The sequence below is a fragment of the Oncorhynchus clarkii genome, chromosome 5 (assembly GCF_045791955.1).
Source record: "Oncorhynchus clarkii lewisi isolate Uvic-CL-2024 chromosome 5, UVic_Ocla_1.0, whole genome shotgun sequence".
Classification (NCBI taxonomy): domain Eukaryota; kingdom Metazoa; phylum Chordata; class Actinopteri; order Salmoniformes; family Salmonidae; genus Oncorhynchus; species Oncorhynchus clarkii.
In genome coordinates, this window is record NC_092151.1 from 36,820,161 (window position 1) to 36,841,758 (window position 21,598).

General features: G+C 41.8%; 2 protein-coding genes across 3 annotated transcripts; both read left to right on the forward strand.

The window, feature by feature from the left end:
* On the forward strand, positions 1 to 4,370 carry LOC139408751 (TAO kinase 3b). Of its 2 annotated transcripts, XM_071153037.1 has the most exons (8): positions 1 to 95; positions 1,222 to 1,458; positions 1,659 to 1,787; positions 1,905 to 2,108; positions 2,274 to 2,513; positions 2,726 to 2,938; positions 3,044 to 3,226; positions 3,311 to 4,370. In XM_071153037.1, the coding sequence occupies exons 2-8, from the start codon at positions 1,273 to 1,275 to the stop codon at positions 3,470 to 3,472; spliced, it is 1,317 nt and encodes a 438-aa protein (XP_071009138.1). In that variant the 5' UTR covers positions 1 to 95; positions 1,222 to 1,272; the 3' UTR covers positions 3,473 to 4,370. The 2 variants fall into 2 exon arrangements, with proteins under 2 accessions (XP_071009138.1, XP_071009139.1); XM_071153038.1 differs by lacking the exon at positions 1 to 95 and having other exon boundaries at positions 1,157 to 1,458.
* A 7,902-nt stretch (positions 4,371 to 12,272) lies between these two features.
* Positions 12,273 to 14,645, forward strand: LOC139409987 (IL-6 subfamily cytokine M17). Its single transcript, XM_071155404.1, has 3 exons — positions 12,273 to 12,373; positions 12,791 to 12,939; positions 13,654 to 14,645. The coding sequence occupies exons 1-3, from the start codon at positions 12,316 to 12,318 to the stop codon at positions 14,128 to 14,130; spliced, it is 684 nt and encodes a 227-aa protein (XP_071011505.1). The 5' UTR covers positions 12,273 to 12,315; the 3' UTR covers positions 14,131 to 14,645.
* Positions 14,646 to 21,598: the final 6,953 nt, after the last annotated feature.

The following is a 21,598-nucleotide window of genomic DNA, read 5'->3' on the forward strand; positions in this document are numbered from 1 at the left end:
CCAGGCCAGAGCTGCGGCCTACTTCTTCTCACAAGAGCCGGGCCCTCGACTGCAAGATCTGTGAACGCTTTGCCACCATCAAATCAGCATCTTTGGTAGGCAGGCTCCCTCTCCCGCTGGGAGGGTCTCTCTCTCCATCCTCTCAGCAGCACATCTGTAGCCATGGCAACCAGATCCCGTTAATAAGTGTCGTTTTTTTCCATCCTCAGGTTCCCCCCTCTGCTTTCATGTGTGTGTAATTGTTTGGATTGATATCAAATCTCTTTCTATATCTGTTTATCGTGATGTGTTTTTGGTTATTGATTTACAGGCTATGTGTGGACGTACCTTTAGCATTTTCATCCCAGAATAGTAGGCCTGCAAAACAGGCTCATACCTATTGAGCTCTCCATTTATGGCTACATACACTATGGACGTGACAGATGTATTAGCATGAAGAACACCACATTGACATTCAAGACACCCTTCTTATGTTCATGTATGTAGCTCTTATAATTGATGATGCATGTGCTATGCTACTAGCATGAAATCTGAACTGAGCAGCCATGATAATTTAGTGAAGAGGAGCAGTGTGCATTATTTCCTGCCCTGGCTAATACTATCCACAGATACTGTACCTAATAATCCTCAAGAATGTACACCAATTAACAACTGTGCATTGTTTGTGTGTTTGTGTGTGTGTGTATGTGTGCATGTTTGTATGTGTGAAAGTTATGAAATAATTTGTGACAGGTGGCCATAGAGGCCATCTTTACTTATAATTGATTGGACTTTACACATTGGACTAAAAGGCTAATGAGAATATATTTAGTAAATTCTGGAATGAATTTACTGTAGTTATACTACATCAAGGGTGATATTCAGAGACAGTGATCTAGAGTACGCGCAACTACATAGAACCAAATGAATACTGCAGTTACCCTTAGGTGTACAGTATATAGTCTTTGTGAGGTCTCTTTTCTCTATTTCACTGAAGGTATTCTTGCAAAGATAATAAAATATGTCAAGTTATGTGTCAGATTCACGAAGTATATTGTTCTACTGTATTTTACAGTCTATTACTCAGTGCGACTAGGGTACTCGTGTTTCTCCCTTTGTAAGTCCATATTTAATGATATAGTTCAGTACATTTTAATTGTACAGTAGGTATCTCAGGCCCTCTTGCTTTTCACACCTGACTGTTCTCTCTGTGCCCTCTGACCCCCTGAACCCTGTGTCCAGGTCACCAGGTAGATCCAGGAGCATGAGCAGGACTCTGAGCTGCGGGAGCAGATGTCTGGGTATAAGCGCATGCGGCGGCAGCACCAGAAGCAGCTGATCGCCCTGGAGAACAGGCTGAAGGCGGAGATGGACGAGCATAGGCTCCGGTTGCAGAAGGAAGTAGAGACCCACGCCAACAACACTTACATTGAACTGGAGAGACTGGCTAAACGGCACACCGTTCACACAGACAAAGAGGTGAATAATGTTGTTGCATGGTAGGACAGTAGGTCTTGGTTGCTGTGAATGAAAATGTAAACTGAAGATGTTCCAGCCCCTTGATTAGATTGCATCCGTAGCATTTTGTCCTTTTAGCATAATTTAAGACTTTTAAAAAGCACATCGAAGGGAGGAAATCAACAAAATAAATGTTGGACATTTCGAATGTTCCCGTACAGATAAAGGCAGCTACAGCAGAGGAGAAGAGGATCCAGCAACAGATCATTGCCCAGCAAAAGAAGGAGCTGACCACCTTCGTAGACAACCAGAAAAAAGAGTACAGGCTCTGTAAAGACAAGATCAAAGAGGTAAAGGCATAAATCATTTACAATTTTTTTCCCCTTGGTCTGTGATTACACTGTTTGATTTTTCCATGGATTCCATGCAATATCCATTACGCCCTGGTTCTTATCTGGATGTTGCAGGAGATGAATGAGGAGCCCAGTACGCCCAAGGAGGAGAAGCAGGAGCGTCTTTCCAGGCACAAGGAGACGGTGCAGCGCTCACAGGCTGAGGATGAGGCCCACCTTCTGGACCAGCAGAGGCTGGTTTATGACAGGAGCTGCCGTGCTCTGAAACGCAGGACACTGGTCAAGAGGCACGAGTTCGAACAGGAGCAAATGAGAGAGGTACAGTTCCTCTCTGATATTTAGAATGACAATGATGCTGATAGAATTGCCTCTAGAATTGTCACCCCAACCTCTTTTGTTAAATGGCATAATTTGCATTGTAGAAATCTGAAGTACTGTATATTCAAAATGAAATGAGGAGATGTGGAATATGTCCCATCCCAGGAGCTGAATAAGAAGAAGACCCAGAAGGAGATGGAGCAGGCCCTGATGATCCGACAGGACGAGTCCACTCAGGAGCTGGAGCGCAGGCAGCTGCAGACACTGCAGAGGCTCCGTGTTGAGCTGATCTTCCTGCAGCACCAGACCGAGTTGGAGAACCAGGAGGAGTACAATGGCCGGCGGCAGAGAGAGCTGCACAGGAAGCACGCCCTGGAGCAGCGGCAGCAGCCCCGGAACCTCAAGGTGCATAGAATCTATACTACAGCTGTTGCACTGTACATTTGGTTTAGTAAGAGCCAATGATAAATCATTGTGTGTCTGCACATCAAGGCAAAGACCCTTGAATTAAAGTCACACCCCTGATCAGACTGAAGCTCAGCCGGTAGTAATAACCGGCAAAATGATTGTTTCTTACTGTATGTTTCTTACGATTGTTTCTTTCTTTCTATTTGGAGATGTTGGAGATGCAGATCAAGAAACAGTTCCAGGACACGTGTAAGGTGCAGAACAAGCAGTACAAAGCCCTGAGAAACCATCAGCTTGAGGTCTCTCCTAAGAGCGAGCACAAGGCCATCCTAAAGTCACTGAAGGAGGAGCAGACACGAAAGCTCGCTGTGCTGGCCGAGCAGTACGAGCAGAGCATCAACGAGATGATGGCCTCACAAGCGGTAAGGGCACTACTCACCCTTAACCTCCAAACAGGCACACAATGCTTACTGCTACATGTCTTTTTTAACCCTCTCTCTCTTTCGCTTGTCTCTGTGGTCCCCCAGATGCGTCTGGAGGAGGAGCAGGAAAGGGAGTGCCAGGCGTTGAAGCAGCAGCTTCAGCAGGAGATGGAGCTCCTGGATGCCTACCAGAGCAAGACCAAGGCCCAGACAGAAGCCCAACACGAGAGGGAGCTGCAGATGCTGGAGCAGAAGGTCTCCTTACGCAGGGCCCACCTGGAACAGAAGGTATGTTTTGGTTATGTGGTAACACAGTCTCACCTCTTTAAACTGACCACGTCCCTTATTTGATTATCACTATTGTGGTTTCAGATTGAAGAGGAGCTGGCCTCACTTCAGAAGGAACGCACTGAAAGGATCAAGCAGCTTTTTGAACGGCAGGAGAGGGAGATGGACGCTTTCAATGCAGAAAGCGCTAGGCTGGGGTTTGGGAGCTTAGGTTCGCTGGACTTCCCCAAGGAGGACGACAGATGAAAATGGATGTGGTTGTGGAGGACTAGACTCTTTCCTTCTGGTGTATGGTGTAGGCATGTGCCTGCATTCTCACGGTCAACTTCACCATGGCCATCTCTACAGTGATAACGCTGGATAACCCTCTTTCTCTCTTCCTCTCTAGAGTCTTTTAGATACCACATCACAGCATAGAGCGGTCATTTGCCATGGGAACTACTTTTGTTAAACTTTAGAAAAAGGGGAAAATTAAACAAGATTAATTCACAACACAAGTTCAACCAAGTGTGTGTAACTCAAAAGTCTTGCGTTGGAGATTACAAGAATAGAATACTTATATAAAAAAAATAAGAACTGACTCTTTCCTCCATGCCATCATCCTCCTTTTGGTATGAATTCAGGAAATTCAGGAAATTTTAGTAAAAATTAGCACTTTGATATGTTTAAGTATTAACCCATCATGTTCATATGATGCTTAATGCGTATGTCACATGGAGGGGCATTGCGATTGTGGAATGTGAGCTGCGGACTACACCGTGGTGTTTAGCTGCTTCTTCTTTCTTTTTTTTCTCACAGAATGTGAATAATACTGTATGTGAATACTGTAAGCTAAAAGAAGGTATTGGGACAGTGTCAGATCTTATATGTAAAACAGTTTTAAAGAGAGATTTTACTTCATTCCATATTGTGCTAAAGCATATGGTCCTTCACTTTTTAAACAACTCCGGTACTTTATTTGTTGTTGTTCAGTATTTAGGATTTATTGGCATCAGTTTGATCAAGCTGTGTATTTTATCAGAATGATTCAACTCCGTCAAACTGGTTATTATTGCATGCACTTTAAAGACACATTCAGGTTGTGAAGTGATGCATGACTCTGTCCAGAGATTTTAGCCGTTTGTAAATAAAAGTGGTCATTGCATTTTTTGTTTTAATCCCCATTGACAAGCGCCATATTTGATATGAAAATGTCACAAATGCCTTTATTTAAGTTGTGCCTATGAAGCGGTTTTGATTTGTCGTTGTTGTTCTTTCATGTTTGTTTAGCACGGCCAATACCATTGATTGTTCCATCCAAATTTGGGAATCATTTAACGTTCACCAATCAAAGGTCTTGTCAAGGATAATGGTGAGAATTGTGCTGTATAACTTTTGATATAAATATTTGTATTTGAGGACATAAATAGGAGATACAGAAGCATTGGTCGATTACTAATGACGGAACTTCACATTATACTTAGAAATATGTTTTTTTCCTTGGTAATGCGGTAGGTCAAACATACTGAAAACTCGAATCGCTGAAGACTTTTATCAGATTGTATAAAAAAACACAGTTTAAATGGTATCACAGAATTACTGTAAATGCATCGATAAAAAAAAAAAAAAGCTGTCTGGTAATAGTTAACCAGGCGGGTGGGTGGTTGCTTTGTTCTGGGTTGCATTCAAGTCGTAGCTGTTTAGTAACCAGATGTACAATGTTTTGCAATGTTCATTGTTGTTATTGCACATACGGTTGCAAAATGTGTCCATTACAGTGACTGGGAAGGAAATTGTTTGGTGCTTGATTTCTAATATCACCATCAGCCTTTGACACAGACAGAATACCGGATTGAATGCCTGTCTATGGATGTTACAACTATTTCAACATGTCCAGGTTTAACAGTTTTGAAAGATTGTTTTAAGTTGAGATCTTTAATGCAACACTGATATTTTGACAGTTGCCTCCAAACCCACTCCCTAGTCCGGTTCCTCACACATTGATATAATTTAAGTGATGGAAATCACGCCCTTCCTAGTTGGTGGGCTGGGCAAGTGAGATTAAGAATGTTAAAATATCTGACACATAAATGCAACAAAACTATGAACTTCGAAATACATCAATAAACAACTAATACTTTCAATGTAAGAAACCAAGTATGGCATTATTGATACCTCCAGACTCATGACTTGTGGCATGACTTCAAGTGCCAAAGTTATACAGTAGTCTTCAGTTTGGGAATTATTTGGTGTAAATGACTCCATGGAATGGGGCATATTTTGAGGTTGGAAGGTTTTGGAGAATGTGCGTTTTCTTGACGAATGGTGTAGATCCATATGCTATTTTCTTTGGGTTGGTTTAACTTGAGACTGGTTCAAACCTGTTATGAACCAAACTTGTTTATGTGGACTTATGTTATCAAGAAAGGGGACTTCCCTAAACTAAGCCACACAGCGTTTCCTGTGTGGTACAGAGATTAAATAAAAGAGATTCTCTTGAAACAAGAGGTCTGCATCAACATCCTGCATCCAATGTCAGTGCTCCCATGAATGAATGTGCAATTATTTTCTTATTTCCTGTATTATTACCATACATGCCTTACGTAAAGTATACCCCCTGACAATTATGTAAGAAATACACAAATAGTTACAGCATATTAGATTCACTAGAAGTGACAGTCCATATTCCCCACAGTGCTGTGTGTGTGAACCGGTGGTGAGGGAAGTTACCCCTGCAGTGCTTCCTGTTTCCTCGATGCCCTGTGGTCTACCATCTTACAATGCAGACTGTGTATCTGTTTGATCTGGCTGTTGGGTAAGGACATTCTCATATGGTAGAGGGGTTGTGGCAAGAGTGGTCTACCCTCACCTGAGTTGTGCTGACAGGGATGTGGTCGAGTGAGTTCCCCCTGACATGAAACACTTCTGAGTTGAAAGGAGGAAATGTGGGTCATAATCATGTAAAGTGAAATGAGTGTACTCTTTATATATACGTGCATGTATTATCACAGAGCACAATGACTAGGCAGGAACCTAACCAGGATTCATGTTATTCATATTGAGTAAAGCAATGATGTGTAGGTGATTATGACACCTACAGGGAGGTCAAGGGAGTAAGTCCACACATCAAAGTTTGAGACAAGCAGAAATGGACCAACATACATACTTATACATCACGTCTTAGGTTGGCAAGATGTTTCTGTTAAAAATAACTTTTTTCAGTATTGGCTGTTCCGGACGACTGTGTGATCTCACTCTCCGTAGGTGATGTAAGACCTTAAAACCGGTTAACATCGGTGGAGGCTGGTGAGGAGAGAACGGCTCATGATAATGGCTGGAACGGCACAATTGGAATGGCATCAAACACCAGGAAACCATGTGTTTGATGTATTTGATACCATTCCACTGATTCCGCTCCAGTAATTACCACGAGCCCGTTCTCCACAATTAAGGTGGCACCAACCTCATGTGGTTAACATTCACAAAGCCACGGTGCCAGACAGATTACCAGGACACGTACTCAGAGAATGCTCTAACCAGCTGGCAAGTGTCTTGACTGAAATTATTAACCTCTCCCTGACCCAGTCTGTAATACCTACATGTTTCAAGCAGACCACCATAGTCCCTGTACCGAAGAACGCCAAGGTAACCTGTCTAAATGATTATCGCCCCGTAGCAGTGAAATGCTTTGAAAGGCTCATCATGGCTCATCATGGCTCATCATGGCTCACATCAACACCATTATCCCAGACATTCTGGACCCACTCCAATTCTCATACCGCCAAAGTTTCCTAAAAATTCAGCACTGTGGCCAAACATCAAAAACAATGGGGAAAGTGCATCCCATAACACTTTAACATGGAAATAGCTGTTTTATCATTCAGCCAGTAGCAGCCAATGTGTGGTGTTCAATGTTGGCCTACATTCCATGAGACGTTTGAAAAAAACATGCAGGGCTTGACATTAACCACATGTCCTACAGACAAGGAGGTGACTGAAAATGTTTTTGTGTTGTTTGAAAGAAACCATTTCACAAAATAAAATGCATTATTATTCCCATACCATTATTACAGAGAATTAAACAAATGATGCTACCCTCCGCCGATTGTCAATTTAGCTTATTCAAGCCTGTCTCAAAATACAACACTGCCTCTTTAAGACAGAAAAGCTCTTGCTGTCATGCCCTGACATTAGAGATCCTTTTTATGTCTCTATTTTGGTTTGGTCAGGGCGTGAGTTGGGGTGGGTATTCTATGTTCTATGTTGTGTAGTTCTATGTTTTGGCCGGGTAGGGTTCTCAATCAGGGACAGCTGTCTATCGTTGTCTCTGATTGAGAACCATACTTAGGCTGCCCTTTCTCCCACCTGTGTGGGAAGTTGACTTTGTTTAGGGCACATAGCCTTTAGCTTCACAGTTTGTAGTGTTTATTGTTTTGCTCAGCGTCATCTTAAATAAAGAATAAGTACGCTCACCAAGCTGCACCTTGGTCCTCTTCCTTCAACAGCCGTGACAGAACTTCCCACCAACAACGGACCAAGCAGCGTGGTAAGGAGGAGCAGCGTGTCCAGGATTCATGGACTTGGGAGGAGATCCTGGACTGTAAGGGACCCTGGAGACAGGCTGGGGAGTATCGCCGTCCACGGGAAGAGCAGAGCGGCAGCGCTACGAAGGGACTCGGCTAGCAAGGAAACCCGAGAGGCAGCTCCCAAAACATATTTTTGAGGGGAACACGGGGAGTGTGACTGGTCAGGCACCGTGTTATGCAGTGGAGCGCACGGTGTCTCCAGTGCGCGTGCACAGCCCGGTGCGCTACCTTCCAGCTCCCCGAATCGGCTGGGCTAGAGTGGGCATCCAGCCAGGTCGGAGGATGCCGGCTTAGTGCATCTGGCCGCCAGTACGTCTCTATAGCCCGGGATATCCTACCCCGGCTGTGCGTCCTGTGCCTGCTCCCTGGATCTGCAGGGTGAAAATAACCATCCAGCCAGGACGGGTTGTGCAGGCTCTATGCTCAAGACCTCCAGTGCGCCTCCACGGTCCAGTGTATCCTGTGCCTGTCCCCAGAAGGACAGGGCCTCTTGTATGTCTCCCCAGCCTGGTGAGCCCTGTGGCAGCTCAACGTACCAGACTGCCCATACGTCTCCTTCCTCCAGTGATGATCCATGGCAAGAAGCCTCCAGTGATGATCCATGGCAAGAAGCATCCAGTGATGATCCATGGCAAGAAGCATCCAGTGATGATCCATGGCAAGAAGCATCCAGTGATGATCCATGGCACGAAGCCTACAGTGGTGATCCATGGCACGAAGCCTACAGCGACGGTCCCCAGCCCAGAAACGGTGTCCAGCCCGGAGCCTCCAGAAACGGTGTCCAGCCCGGAGCCTCCAGAGACGTCCTTCAGCCCGGAGCCTCCAGAGACGTCCTTCAGCCCGGAGCCTCCAGAGACGTCCTTCAGCCCGGAGCCTCCAGAGACGTCCTTCAGCCCGGAGCCTCCAGAGACGGTCTCCAGCCCGGAGCCTCCAGAGACATCCTTCAGTCCGGAGCCTCCAGAGACGTCCTTCAGTCCGGAGCCTCCAGAGACGTCCTTCAGTCCGGAGCCTCCAGAGACGGTCCGCTACGAGGGTCCCCAGTTCGTACTGCCCAGTACATCACTGGGGCTGAGCTCTCTGCCATCCAGGACCTCTATACCAGGCGGTGTCAGAGGCAGGCCCTAAAAATTGTCAAAGACTCCAGCCACCCAAGTCATTGACTGTTCTCTCTGCTAACAAGCGGCACCGACGTCTGGCACCAGCAGGACTCTGAACAGCTTCTACCCCCAAGCCATAAGACTGCTAAATGGTTAACCAAATAGCGCCATGGACTATCTGCAATGACCCTTTTTGCACTAACTCTTTTTGACTCCATGCACACACACTGGACTCTACCCACACACTCACACATACTTACCCTGACACTCCAACACACACACACTTACACACTCATCACATACGCTGCTGCTACTGTTTATCTATCCTTTTGCCTAGTCACTTTATCTCTACCTACTGTATATGTACAGTTGAAGTCAGAAGTGGTGAGCATTTCTCCTTTGCCAAGATAATCCATCCAACTGACAGGTATAGTATATAAAGAAGTTGATTAAACAGCATGATCATTAAACAGGTGCACCTTGTGCTGGGGACAATAAAAGGCCACTCTATAATGTGCAGTTTTGTCACACAATACAATGCCACAGATGTGTCAAGTTTTGAGAAAGCATGTAATTGGCGTGCTGACTGCAGGAATGTCCACCAGAGTTTTTGCCAGAGAATTTAATGTTAATTTCTCGACCATAAGCAACCTCCAATGTTGTTTTAGAAAATTTGGCAGTACATCCAACCAGCCTCACAACCGCAAACCACGTGTAACCTCGCCAGCCCAGGACCTCCACAACCAGCTTCTTCCTTTGCGGGATCGTCCGAGCAGATGATGAACCTGAGGAGTATTTCTGTATGTGATAAAGCACTTTTGTGGGGGAAAACTTAATCTGATTGGCTGGGCCTAGCTCCCCAGTGGTTGGGCCCAGTCATGTGAAATCCATAGATTAGGGCCTAATGAATTTATTTCAATTGACTGATTTTCTTATATAAACTATAACTCAGTGAACTCATTGACATTATTGCATGTTGCGTTTTTATTGTTGTTCAGTATATATTCCATGCAATTACTATGTGTAACTGTGGGTTGCTCATCTTTTCCGGTTGCTGCAGCTAGCGACTGGAACGAGCTGCAACAAACACTCAAACTGGACAGTTTTATCTCAATCTCTTCATTCAAAGACTCAATCATGAACACTCTTACTGACAGTTGTGGCTGCTTCGCGTGATGTGTTGTTGCCTCCACCTTCTTGCCCTTTGTGCTGTTGTCTGTGTCCAACAATGTTGTGCTGCTGCCATGTTGTGTTGCTACCATGTTGTTGTCATGTTGTGTTGCTACCATCCTGTGTTGTCATGTGTTGCTGCCATGCTATGTTGTTGTCTTAGGTCTCTCTTTATATAGTGTTGTGTTGTCTCTCTTGTCGTGATGTGTGTTTTGTCCTATATTTTTAATCCCAGCCCCCATCCCCGCAGGAGGCCTTTAGCCTTCTGTTAGGCCGTCATTGTAAATAAGAATTTGTTCTTAACTGACTTGCCTAGTTAAATAAAGGTTAAATAATATAAAAAACAAAATTGATGTTGTTCTCTAAAGCGCATAAAAATAACTTTGATGATTTAACCATATGTACTTTGGATGGTGTCCATACTAATCGTGTCCCTGCTTACAAATATCTGGGCATCTGGATAGATGAAAACTGTATTTTAAAAAGCATATTGATAAGTTAGTAAAGAAGCTGGGAATATAAATGGCCTTCTTCTATAGAAATAGGTCCTGCCTCTCGCTAAATAGTAGAAAGCAGATTATTCAGTTGACGTTCCTATCAGTGCTAGACTATGGCGAAATCGTCTATACGAACACAGCTCCCACCCCATTAAAGCCGGTAGATGCAGTTTATCACAGCACACTGCACTTTATTACGGGCGACAATTTTAGTACTCAGTGTATTCTCTACCAGAAAGTTGGTTGTCCCTCTTTGATGTCAAGTAGGTTGATACATTGCTATGTTTTCATGTATAAAGCCCTTTTACAAAAAGTCCTACTGTATCTAACATCATTACTAAACTTTAGACATTCGAGTCACCACCCCAGGTCTCACGGATGGCTAACTCTGGACATTCCTTTGGTCTCTACTGAGTTAGGTAAATCAGCTTTTCGTTTTCTTACACCTTATTTGTGGAACAATCTTCAAAATGTTGTTAAATTTGATGTTCTTTGGTGCCAATAAGGCAATTCAGAAAGCTCATTGAGGACCTTATTACTGATGAATGTGTTTTGATTACCGTTTTTTTCTTTCTGCTTGCATTCTATATCTTTGTTTCATTCTATATTTTGATGTCTCTATTTGATTTAATTCAAGGCTAATCTGTAAAAGAGACCTTGGACTGTCACGTTCTGACCGTAGTTCTTTTGTTATGTCTTTGTTTTTGTATGGTCAGGGCGTGAGTTGTGTGGGTTGTCTATGTTCCTTTTTCTATGTGGTGTTTTTGTGTTTGGCCTGGTATGGTTCTCAATCAGAGGCAGGTGTCGTTAGTTGTCTCTGATTGAGAATCATACTTAGGTAGCCTTTTCCCACCTGTGTGGTGTGGGTGATATATTTTCTGTTCAGTGTTTTTTCAGCACCATTCAGGACTGTTCGTTTGTCGTTTTATTGTTTTGGTTCAGTGTTCAATTACTTTATTAAAGAATATGGACACTTACCACGCTGCGCATTGGTCCTCCTCTTCTTCCACCTACGACGAACGTTACATGGTCTCAGTAAAATAAACAATTTATAAAAACCATAAGGAATTTTAAAACGACATATGATACCCAAACTGAACAGATTGCAACACTGCATGAACTTATTTTAAAACTTCACAACCACTTACTCTAGGAGGCGACAGCACTACTACAATGAATTGTGTCAGAGTGGGTTGACCTCTTGTGACTGGCATAAAACAAATGACCTCACATATGCATTGGATATTATATGAATTTGTTAGCACAGCTTTTACAGTACACTACCTCAACTCAAAGATTGTAATCCGTTGACAGTTATACTGTTTGTAAATGTATGGCAGTTAACCCACTGTTCATAGGCCGTCATTGAAAATAAGGATTTGTTCTTAACTGACCTGCCTAGTTTAAAAAAAAGGTTAAAAAAATAAATAAATAATAATAAAATCCAAATATACAAATGAATATACCTGCAATGCTGTAATATATACTGTAGATACATATGGTATCTGTGAACCATGTGGGAGTGAGCTCAGAGAACAGACAAGGGTGAACATACACATACATTTAGATTTGGTATATCAAATAAAGCAATTCAGGTCTGAAAAACAAATCTGGGAAATGCAGTTGCTTCACAAAGAAAGAGCTGAGCACGTCATTTCCTCCAATGACAAATGCGTGGTTTCAGTCTTTTAAAACGTTTTTCAGGGGAGTGATCATGACTAGTCTGTGTCTAACACTTGGCCTGTGTGATTGTATGGGAAATGAGTGGTCATGTAAAGAATATGTGTCCTCAGCTGACCATATCACAAGCAGCAAGAAGTAAGTAAAATTACATTATAAAACCATTATTGCTATATTTCATATACGGTGAATAACTATTTATTCAACCATGTGGATACTGTACTGTACTTGCTGAAATGTCACATGTATTTATGGAACATCAATGTGCCGACATTAAATGAATGATGATGTGCAAATGTTGAATAATGATTTTTTTTTGTTGTGTGTGTATGAATGATTGTACTCATATGCATAGGTACAAACTAAGTATGTGTCGTCTCAACTTTTATTGTGTCCTTTACTCATTATATAGACATTTTAAATACTGTAACTGTTACCACAGCTACTTATCGCAATACATTTCATACTTCTATTTTAGATTGTCATGCAACTATGCTAAAGTCTGTGATATAGGTGTTAGTGTGGTGATTTGAATTGTCTCACCTTGCTCCTCAGCATTGCTCTCTCTGTTACTGGTTGCTGCCATTGATTCAGTGAGTGCTGGAGTAGTATGTAGGAAGCAACCGTGTGGGAGTTCCCTACAAAGAAGTTTGAAGCTAACCAAACTCATACACAAGGAATCTGTGGACCTCTTAAAAACATACGTAAGTCAAGGCATAATATTTGTTCAGTATTTTAACTGAGTAGTTTGAGACTTGAATGCTGATTGGCTGACAGCCGTGGTATATCAGACTGTATACCACGGAAATGACAAAACATGTATTTTTACTAATTACGTTGGTAACCAGTTCGAATGCTGATTGGCTGATTGGCTTAATTATAGCCTCGGGTGACATGTACAGTTGAAGTTGGAAGTTTACATACACTTAGGTTGGAGTTATTAAAACTCGTTTTTCAACCACTCCACAAATTTCTTGTTAGCAAACTATAGTTTTGGCAAGTCGTTTGGGACATCTACTTTGTGCAAGACACAAGTGTATGTAAACTTCTAACTCACGGGGAATGTGATGAAAGAAATAAAAGCAGATATAAATCATTCTCTCTGCTATCATTCTGACATTCTGACACATTCTTAAAATAAAGTGGTGATCCTAACTGACCTAAGACAGGGAATTGTTACTTGGATCAAATGTCAGGAATTGTGAAAAACTGAGGTTGAATGTATTTGGCTAAGGTGTATGTAAACTTCCAACTTCAACTTTATATTATGGAATCATCCACAGTCTAATGGGAAATGTAAAACTACTTTTAAGCTATTTTATGGCCAAATTATAATGGATTATAGGCTACCTGTTGGAGTTTGTAAAAGGGCTTCCAAGAACTTCCAGTAATTTGATGTTTTTTTCATTGATCTCCAGAAGCTCAGTCAAGGAGACATGTCAGAGCTGTTCTGCCAGATGTCAATCAACAACGTTCCTGACCCAAACATCTCTGGCCTTGACCCCTCAGAGCGGATGTTGAGCATCTACTCCCACTGTAAGGCTTTCCTACCACACCTGAAGAGGGTCACTGAGCAACAGACAGACTTACAGCCACCATCCAGCTCACTGCTGAGCAAACTCTCTACTGCCCATAACCGCACCAATGGTCTGGCCAACCAAATAAACTGCATTTACCAAACCCTCTTTCCAAACCTGCCCATCCCACCTGAACCTGCAGACGGACCGACTTCAGTACCCCCCTCCCAGAACGTGTTCCAGCAGAAGGTCTATGGCTGTGTGGTTCTTAAGATATTCAAGGCTTTCCTGTCACGGGTCACACGTGAACTAAGGACCCTAAAGAGCCAAGTGTGCACTAGGAGGATAACATTTGCAGACACAAATGCACTGTTCTGAGGCTGACCTTCTATTTATTTTATTTATTATTTATTGTACACTTGAAGGTATGGAGGATTATTGCTGCCACTGAAAGAAAAAATGGCAGGCCAATATTTTTCAGTGGCAGCAATAATCCCCTGTGCATACCACGTCATTTGAACGTCGTCGTTTGTGTAAAGTTGGTTGAGATGTTAACCAATGAGATTTCAATCTTCATTCTTCCACTCAAAAAGACAGCCAGAATTCTGTTGTATTCCCAATGTGTTATCGATATGCTTTCCACCATCTAAAGGCGCAACCAAATTCCATTGAAAAACAATGTCAGATTATTATTTTTTTGTCATGTAAATGTATTATCGCTGCACTTTCAACCATTATATAGCACAACAAAGTTCAAATGGGAATAAAATGTCAGATATTTTGTATTTATGCAACAACTTAATGTGTTATCACTGTGCTTCATCTAATAGCGCAACCAAATGAAGTGTTTTGCAGCTGAGATTACATTAAAAGTACATAGTGCAAGCAATCAATGCTGTTTGAGATTTTGTGCAGATTCAAATAGCAATTGTGAAGATCTCCACTGACCTGGGACCTTTGCATACTATCTTGAACATGAATGCTTTCGATGATTATAGAAGACATTTATGGTTACAGTAACCTCAATGTGGCAGTGGATGTGTTGCTCATTTTAAGTTTGTATAAATACAAATACTGTTACATTCATTTGTAAGACAGCCTTAAATTCTGGCTTTAAACTGGATTTTTGTTTTAGATTCCGTCTCTCACAGTTGAAGTGTACCTATGATAAAAATGACAGACCTCTACATGCTTTGTAAGTAGGAAAACCTGCAAAATCGGCAGTGTATCAAATACTTGTTCTCCCCACTGTATGTTGGATTCACATCTCCATTTTAACCAAAAATCGAAGTTAAAGAATAGGACTAAATAACATCAAACTACACAGATGGAGCTATCCAAGCAGAAGATACATCTCCTTAAAATGTTGATATTTTGTGGCACTGACAGCTAAACATAATTCAATATCCAGTTTGTCTACAAATTAATAAATGATATGTTGGATTCACGTCTCCATCATAACCAAAAATCTAAGTTAAAGAATAGGATTAAATCAAATCAAACTTCAAATGCATTTTAAATCAAGTTTGACCTGATTAAGTCCTATTCTTTAACATAGATTTTTGGTTGAGCTGGCGACGTGAATCCAACATATGAATTATTGACTTTAAGATTACATTTTAAATCTGCCAAAGCTTGAAACCCTAGGTGTATATCTATTGTCTATTTTTAGCTGAACCCTGGGTTGAATTTAAGCAATAGCTGTTGAAGACTTCGCACATGTTACACTGAGTGTACACAACATTAAGAACACTTTCTAGTCGCGGGGGAATGGACTCTACAACGTTCTTAATGTTTTGCATATAGTGCCATTAGTGATATACACTAAATCTAAAAAAAAACATTAGGAACACCGCATGACATAGACTGACCAGGTGAATCCAGATTAAAGCTATGATCCCCTATTGATGTCACTTGTTAAATCCACTTCAATCAGTGTAGACTAAGGGGAGGAGACAGGTTAAATAATGATTTTTAAGCCTTGAGACAATTGAGACAGGGATTGTGTATATGTACCATTCAGAGGGGGAATGGGCAAGACAAAATATTTAGGTGTCTTTGAACGGAGTGTGGTAGTAGGTGCCAGGCTGGAGTGTGTCAAGCACTGCAACGCTGCTGGGTTTTTCACGCTCAACAGTTTCCTGTGTGTATCAAGAATGTTCTACCACCCAAATGACATCCAGCCAACTTGACACAACTGTGGGAAGCATTGGAGTCAACATGGGTCAGCATCCCTGTGGAATGCTTTCGACACCTTGTCGAGTCCATGCCCTGACAAATTGAGCCTGTTCTGAGGGCAAAATGAGGTGAAACTCAATATATTACGAAGGTGTTCCTAATATTTCGTACACTCAGTGTATAACAAAGTACGGTTACATTTAATTTGCTCTGTTAAACCTACCCTTTGGAATGACTTCAAGCAACAGTGAATCTATTTAGTTGTTAAGAGATCTCTTAATAATTATTCTCACAATAGCACATTGGTAATAGTCAGCGACAAATATCAAAGCTAAGCAGGGACAGCCTAAGTTAAAACCCTGGAAGGGAGACCAGATTGATAGCTGTAGATAAATTAACTACTATGTGCTGCCCAGATGTATTATTTCATTCTGATAGTGGATATAACGTTGAAGATCTGACATTGTTTCAAAGGTATAAATTCAACATATTTTATACAAGGTTGCCTATGCTGAAAATTGGTTACCATGATGACATAATCCTGTAGTTGAAATTTCCCCCTCAAAACAACAGTTTATGTTGATTTTTTTTCTCAAATGTAATGTATTTTCCAAGTAGATCCCACGTCACCATACGTTGACAAATTAAGTTGGACAAAGTTGATCCAACCAGTTTGTGACAAGTAGGAAACTTCCATTGGGAGTATAATTAATGTACGCAGTTACAGTGGGGCAAAAAAGTTTTTAGTCAGCCACCAATTGTGCAAGTTCTCCCACTTAAAAATATGAGAGAGGCCTGTAATTTTCATCATAGGTAGGGTGGGGCAAAAATCCAGAAAATCACATTGTACGATTTTTAATGAATTGATTTGCATATTATGGTGGAAAATAAGTATTTGGTCACCTACAAACAAGCAAGATTTCTGGCTCTCACAGACCTGTAACTTCTTCTTTAAGAGGCTCCTCTGTCCTCCACTCGTTACCTGTATTAATGGCACCTGTTTGAACTTGTTATCAGTATAAAAGACACCTGTCCACAACCTCAAACAGTCACACTCCAAACTCCACTATGGCCAAGACCAAAGAGCTGTCAAAGGACACAAGAAACAAAATTGTAGACCTGCACCAGGCTGGGAAGACTGAACCTGCAATAGGTAAGCAGCTTGGTTTGAAGAAATCCACTGTGGGAGCAATTATTAGGAAATGGAAGACATACAAGACAACTGATAATCTCCCTCGATCTGGGACTCCACGCAAGATCTTACCCCATGGGGTCAAAATGATCACAAGAACGTTGAGCAAAAATCCCAGAACCACACGACCTAGTGAATTTATTTTTTATTTTTATTTTTTTATTTCACCTTTATTTAACCAGGTAGGCTAGTTGAGAACAAGTTCTCATTTGCAACTGCGACCTGGCCAAGATAAGGCATAGCAGTGTGAACAGACAACACAGAGTTACACATGGAGTAAACAATTAACAAGTCAATAACACAGTAGAAAAAAGGGGAGTCTATATATACATTGTGTGCAAAAGGCATGAGAAGGTAGGCAAATAATTACAATTATGCAGATTAACACTGGAGTGATAAATGATCAGATGGTTATGTAAAGGTAGAGATATTGGTGTGCAAAAGAGCAGAAAAATAAATAAATAAAAACAGTATGGGGATGAGGTAGGTGAAAATGGGTGGGCTATTTACCAATAGACTATGTACAGCTGCAGCGATCGGTTAGCTGCTCAGATAGCAGATGTTTGAAGTTGGTGAGGGAGATAAAAGTCTCCAACTTCAGTGATTTTTGCAATTCGTTCCAATCACAGGCAGCAGAGAACTGGAACGAAAGGCGGCCAAATGAGGTGTTGGCTTTAGGGATGATCAGTGAGATACACCTGCTGGAGCGCGTGCTACGGATGGGTGTTGCCATCGTAACCAGTGAACTGAGATAAGGCGGAGCTTTACCTAGCATGGACTTGTAGATGAGCTGGAGCCAGTGGGTCTGGCGACGAATATGTAGCGAGGGCCTGCAGAGAGCTGGGACTAAAGTAACAAAGCCTACCATCAGTAACACACTACGCCGCCAGGGACTCAAATCCTGCAGTGCCAGACGTGTCCCCCTGCTTAAGTCAGTACATGTCCAGGCCCGTCTGTAGTTTGCTAGAGAGCATTTGGATGATCCAGAAGAAGATTGGGAGAATGTCATATGGTCAGATGAAACCAAAATATAACTTTTTGGAAAAACTCAACTCGTCGTGTTTGGAGGACAAAGAATGCTGAGTTGCATCCAAAGAACACCATACCTACTGTGAAGCATGGGGGTGGAAACATCATCCTTTGGGGCTGTTTTTCTGCAAAGGGACCAGGACGACTGATCTGTGTAAAGGAAAGAAAGAATGGGGCCATGTATCGTGAGATTTTGAGTGAAAACCTCCTTCCATCAGCAAGGGCATTGAAGATGAAACGTGGCTGGGTCTTTCAGCATGACAATGATCCCAAACACACCGCCCGGGCAACGAAGGAGTGGCTTCGTAAGAAGCATTTCAAGGTCCTGAAGTGGCCTAGCCAGTCTCCAGATCTCAACCCCATAGAAAATCTTTGGAGGGAGTTGAAAGTCCGTGTTGCCCAGCAACAGCCCCAAAACATCACTGCTCTAGAGGATATCTGCATGGAGGAATGGGCCAAAATACCAGCAACAGTGTGTGAAAACCTTGTGAAGACTTACAGAAAACGTTTGACCTCTGTCATTGCCAAAAAAGGGTATATAACAAAGTATTGAGATAAACTTTTGTTATTTACCAAATACTTATTTTCCACCATAATTTGCAAATTCATGAAAAATCCTACAATGTGATTTTCTGGATTTTTTTCTTCTCATTTTGTCTGTCATAGTTGAAGTGTACCTATGATGAAAATTACAGGCCTCTCTCATCTTTTTAAGTGGGAGAACTTGCACAATTGGTGGCTGACTAAATACTTTTTTGCCCCACTGTATATTATGTTCGTGTGGAGAATGTATTAACATTAATATTGCCCTGCAGTATTTTTGTACAATAGGGTCATACATACTGTGAGATTTTAAAATGAATTTCTTTTGATAAAATCTGAGTCACTTTTATAGTTTTGTAAGCTAATTTCACATAATGCTTTTCACAGGATGTGCTCAAGTAAAGTCTATGATGTTAACCTTACACTGCAAAAATTCAACCCAGTGGTCCAAACATGAGAGATTATTCTAAACCAGGAAGCAATTGAGACACTGAGTCTGTGATCTCATCTCACAATGACGCATGTCTTGAAGACAGCACAGCATCTGATTGGAAAGATTCTGTGAAACTGGCGGGCTTCTGTCTGGCCAGTCACAAGGTGTGGGTGTGTATGGGTCAGATTATCTGTGTGTTCTGGGGTGATGTGTTCAAATAGATGTAATGATAATCTGCATTACAGCATATGAGGGAGATCTGTACTGGCGCGCAATACAAGAGTTCCATGATTATTCAAACATTCGATGTCAAACTAATTATCAATGGACTGTCAGTTTACATGATCAGGTGCCAATTACAACCAAAGTATGTTGTGAGTGTTACTTGGGTGGATAACGGTTGTTAAGTAAACGTGTTGGCAGTTGACATGAATGAATGAATGAATGTAACAGTTTGGTAACAGTGAGCATCTGTCGAAAACAATCCAAATAAGCAGTACAGACAAATACCATCAGAAATATTCTAGGCTTTCCTTAGATCACGAGCTCATGCAAAACTGGAAGTTGAGGAGGGATACACTCTAGGTCATGAATCAAGTTCCCTGTTTTAACCCAGAACTTTATTTAAAGAGACAAGTGGGTAAGTCTGGGCAACATCTGAAATCCTAAAACATCATTGGAATAAAAGGTCATTAACATAGATTCCCTTTGGGATTGAAACAGACTTGATAATCATCCTTTTTAGGTGAACCTAAGCTTTCTATTTATCATGTTATTTTCTATATCCAAGATGAGGTGAAAGGTCATATATATATACAGGGAAAATGGGAGGATGATGAAAGTTGCTACAGTCAGCTAAAAGTCAGTCAGCTCACAAAGAACAGACAGAGAAAAACTCCCTTCAGATAAATTTGGCAAATTTTATGGGAGAACCAGGAAGTCTGCAGGAGTATTCCCCTTTGGGAGTTGTTTATGTAAATGTAATGTACTGTGCTGAAAACTACAAATAAAAGCAAATTACAGTCTACTATGGTAAATCATTGTTCATTTACAAGAATGCACGCACAATACAATTAGGTCAGTATGTTCAAGTTTCAACTTTAATTGTCCCAGAGGGAAATTGGTTTTGCAGCAAAGGAGAATTAAAAACAACATTGAACAAACAATATAAAATCCACATGGATTACAATGACACACAGTTCTAGTGAATACAATGGTCTAGCTGGTCCATCAATACTAATAGCCATCAATACTAATGTATACAGTAGGCCTACTAGTGACCGACATTATCAGAAGCACAAAAGTACAGTGAGCCAAAGTTGTGTAATAAGTAAAGTGTTCTATATTCCCTATATTAGGTCATCTTGTCAACAACATATCATCAATGTGCTGACAAAACCCCAAAAACAACGACAACATCACCTTCATCATCATCAACAACATTTTACCATCATCATCCTCAAAATCACCCCTAGCCTACCTCATTATCTTCCCTATATTCATAAGGGAAATGGCTATTGTGGTGACAGAGTGCTTGTACCTATTAGTATTAACAGTGGGGAATCTACACCGGGAGGCAGAGGGTAGGACCTGGAACTCAAGGTGTAGGGGAAGGGCACAGTCAGACAGGATGGATTCTGCCTTCATCACCACTTATCTGTTCTCTTGTACAGGTCAGACAGACTACTCTGCTGGACTTCCCTGCCCACTTTCACTATTTTAGCTATCATTGTGCCAAGATACTTGTAGTTGTCTACACTGTCCTGTCCTTTGATGATAATGTTCTGTAGGTAGGGGGACTTCCGTGTCAGTTCTCGTACTGGCTACGACAACCATCAGTGTACAGGGTATAGAGGAGTGATGAGAAGACAGATCCCTGGGGTGAGCCTGTTGAAGATGACAGCTCCCCTGACAGGCATCCATTCACCCTCACGCTCTGAGTTCTGCTGGTTAGAAAGTTGAGGTCCAACCCACTACATGAGAGTCTACACCAAAAGCATTAGTGAGTTGGTTCACAAACAGATGGGGATGAATGGTGTTAAAAGCAGATGAGAAATCAACAAATAAAAACTTTCCATTCGTTTTTTCTACCCTAGATGTTTGCACGGAAGGTCAGTTAGGGTGACAGTAGCATCCTGTACACCCCACTTAGCCTTATATGCAAACTGAAACAGATCAAGAAGGTGCTATGTCTTGTCCAGAAGCGCTTTCTTAATCAGTTTCTCAAAGGACGTAATGACCAAGGAAGTCAAGGTGACTGGTCTGTAGTCGTTAAAAACATTTGGGTGGTTGTTCTTGGCGACTGGTATCACAGTAGACTAGATAGATTTGGCACCCTCTGCTGGCTGAGCGACTTAAAGACATAATTAAAGATAGGGCCTAGTTTCTCTGCACAGGTGAGCAGGCGGCTGCCTATATTGTCTGGTGCGGCGTAAAACTCCTGTGCCAGTTGATTGTCAGAATTAAAGCCA

Excerpts from the sequence above, each read along its gene's own strand:
- LOC139408751 (XM_071153037.1), top strand. The coding sequence starts at position 1,273 with ATGTCTGGGTATAAGCGCATGCGGCGGCAGCACCAGAAGCAGCTGATC. Across the intron at positions 2,514-2,725 it reads AGCAGCCCCGGAACCTCAAG|ATGTTGGAGATGCAGATCAA; the intron begins GTGCATAGAATC and ends TTCTATTTGGAG. Across the intron at positions 3,227-3,310 it reads GGGCCCACCTGGAACAGAAG|ATTGAAGAGGAGCTGGCCTC; the intron begins GTATGTTTTGGT and ends TTGTGGTTTCAG.
- LOC139409987 (XM_071155404.1), top strand. The coding sequence starts at position 12,316 with ATGAGTGGTCATGTAAAGAATATGTGTCCTCAGCTGACCATATCACAA. Across the intron at positions 12,374-12,790 it reads CATATCACAAGCAGCAAGAA|CATTGCTCTCTCTGTTACTG; the intron begins GTAAGTAAAATT and ends CTTGCTCCTCAG. Across the intron at positions 12,940-13,653 it reads TGGACCTCTTAAAAACATAC|AAGCTCAGTCAAGGAGACAT; the intron begins GTAAGTCAAGGC and ends ATTGATCTCCAG.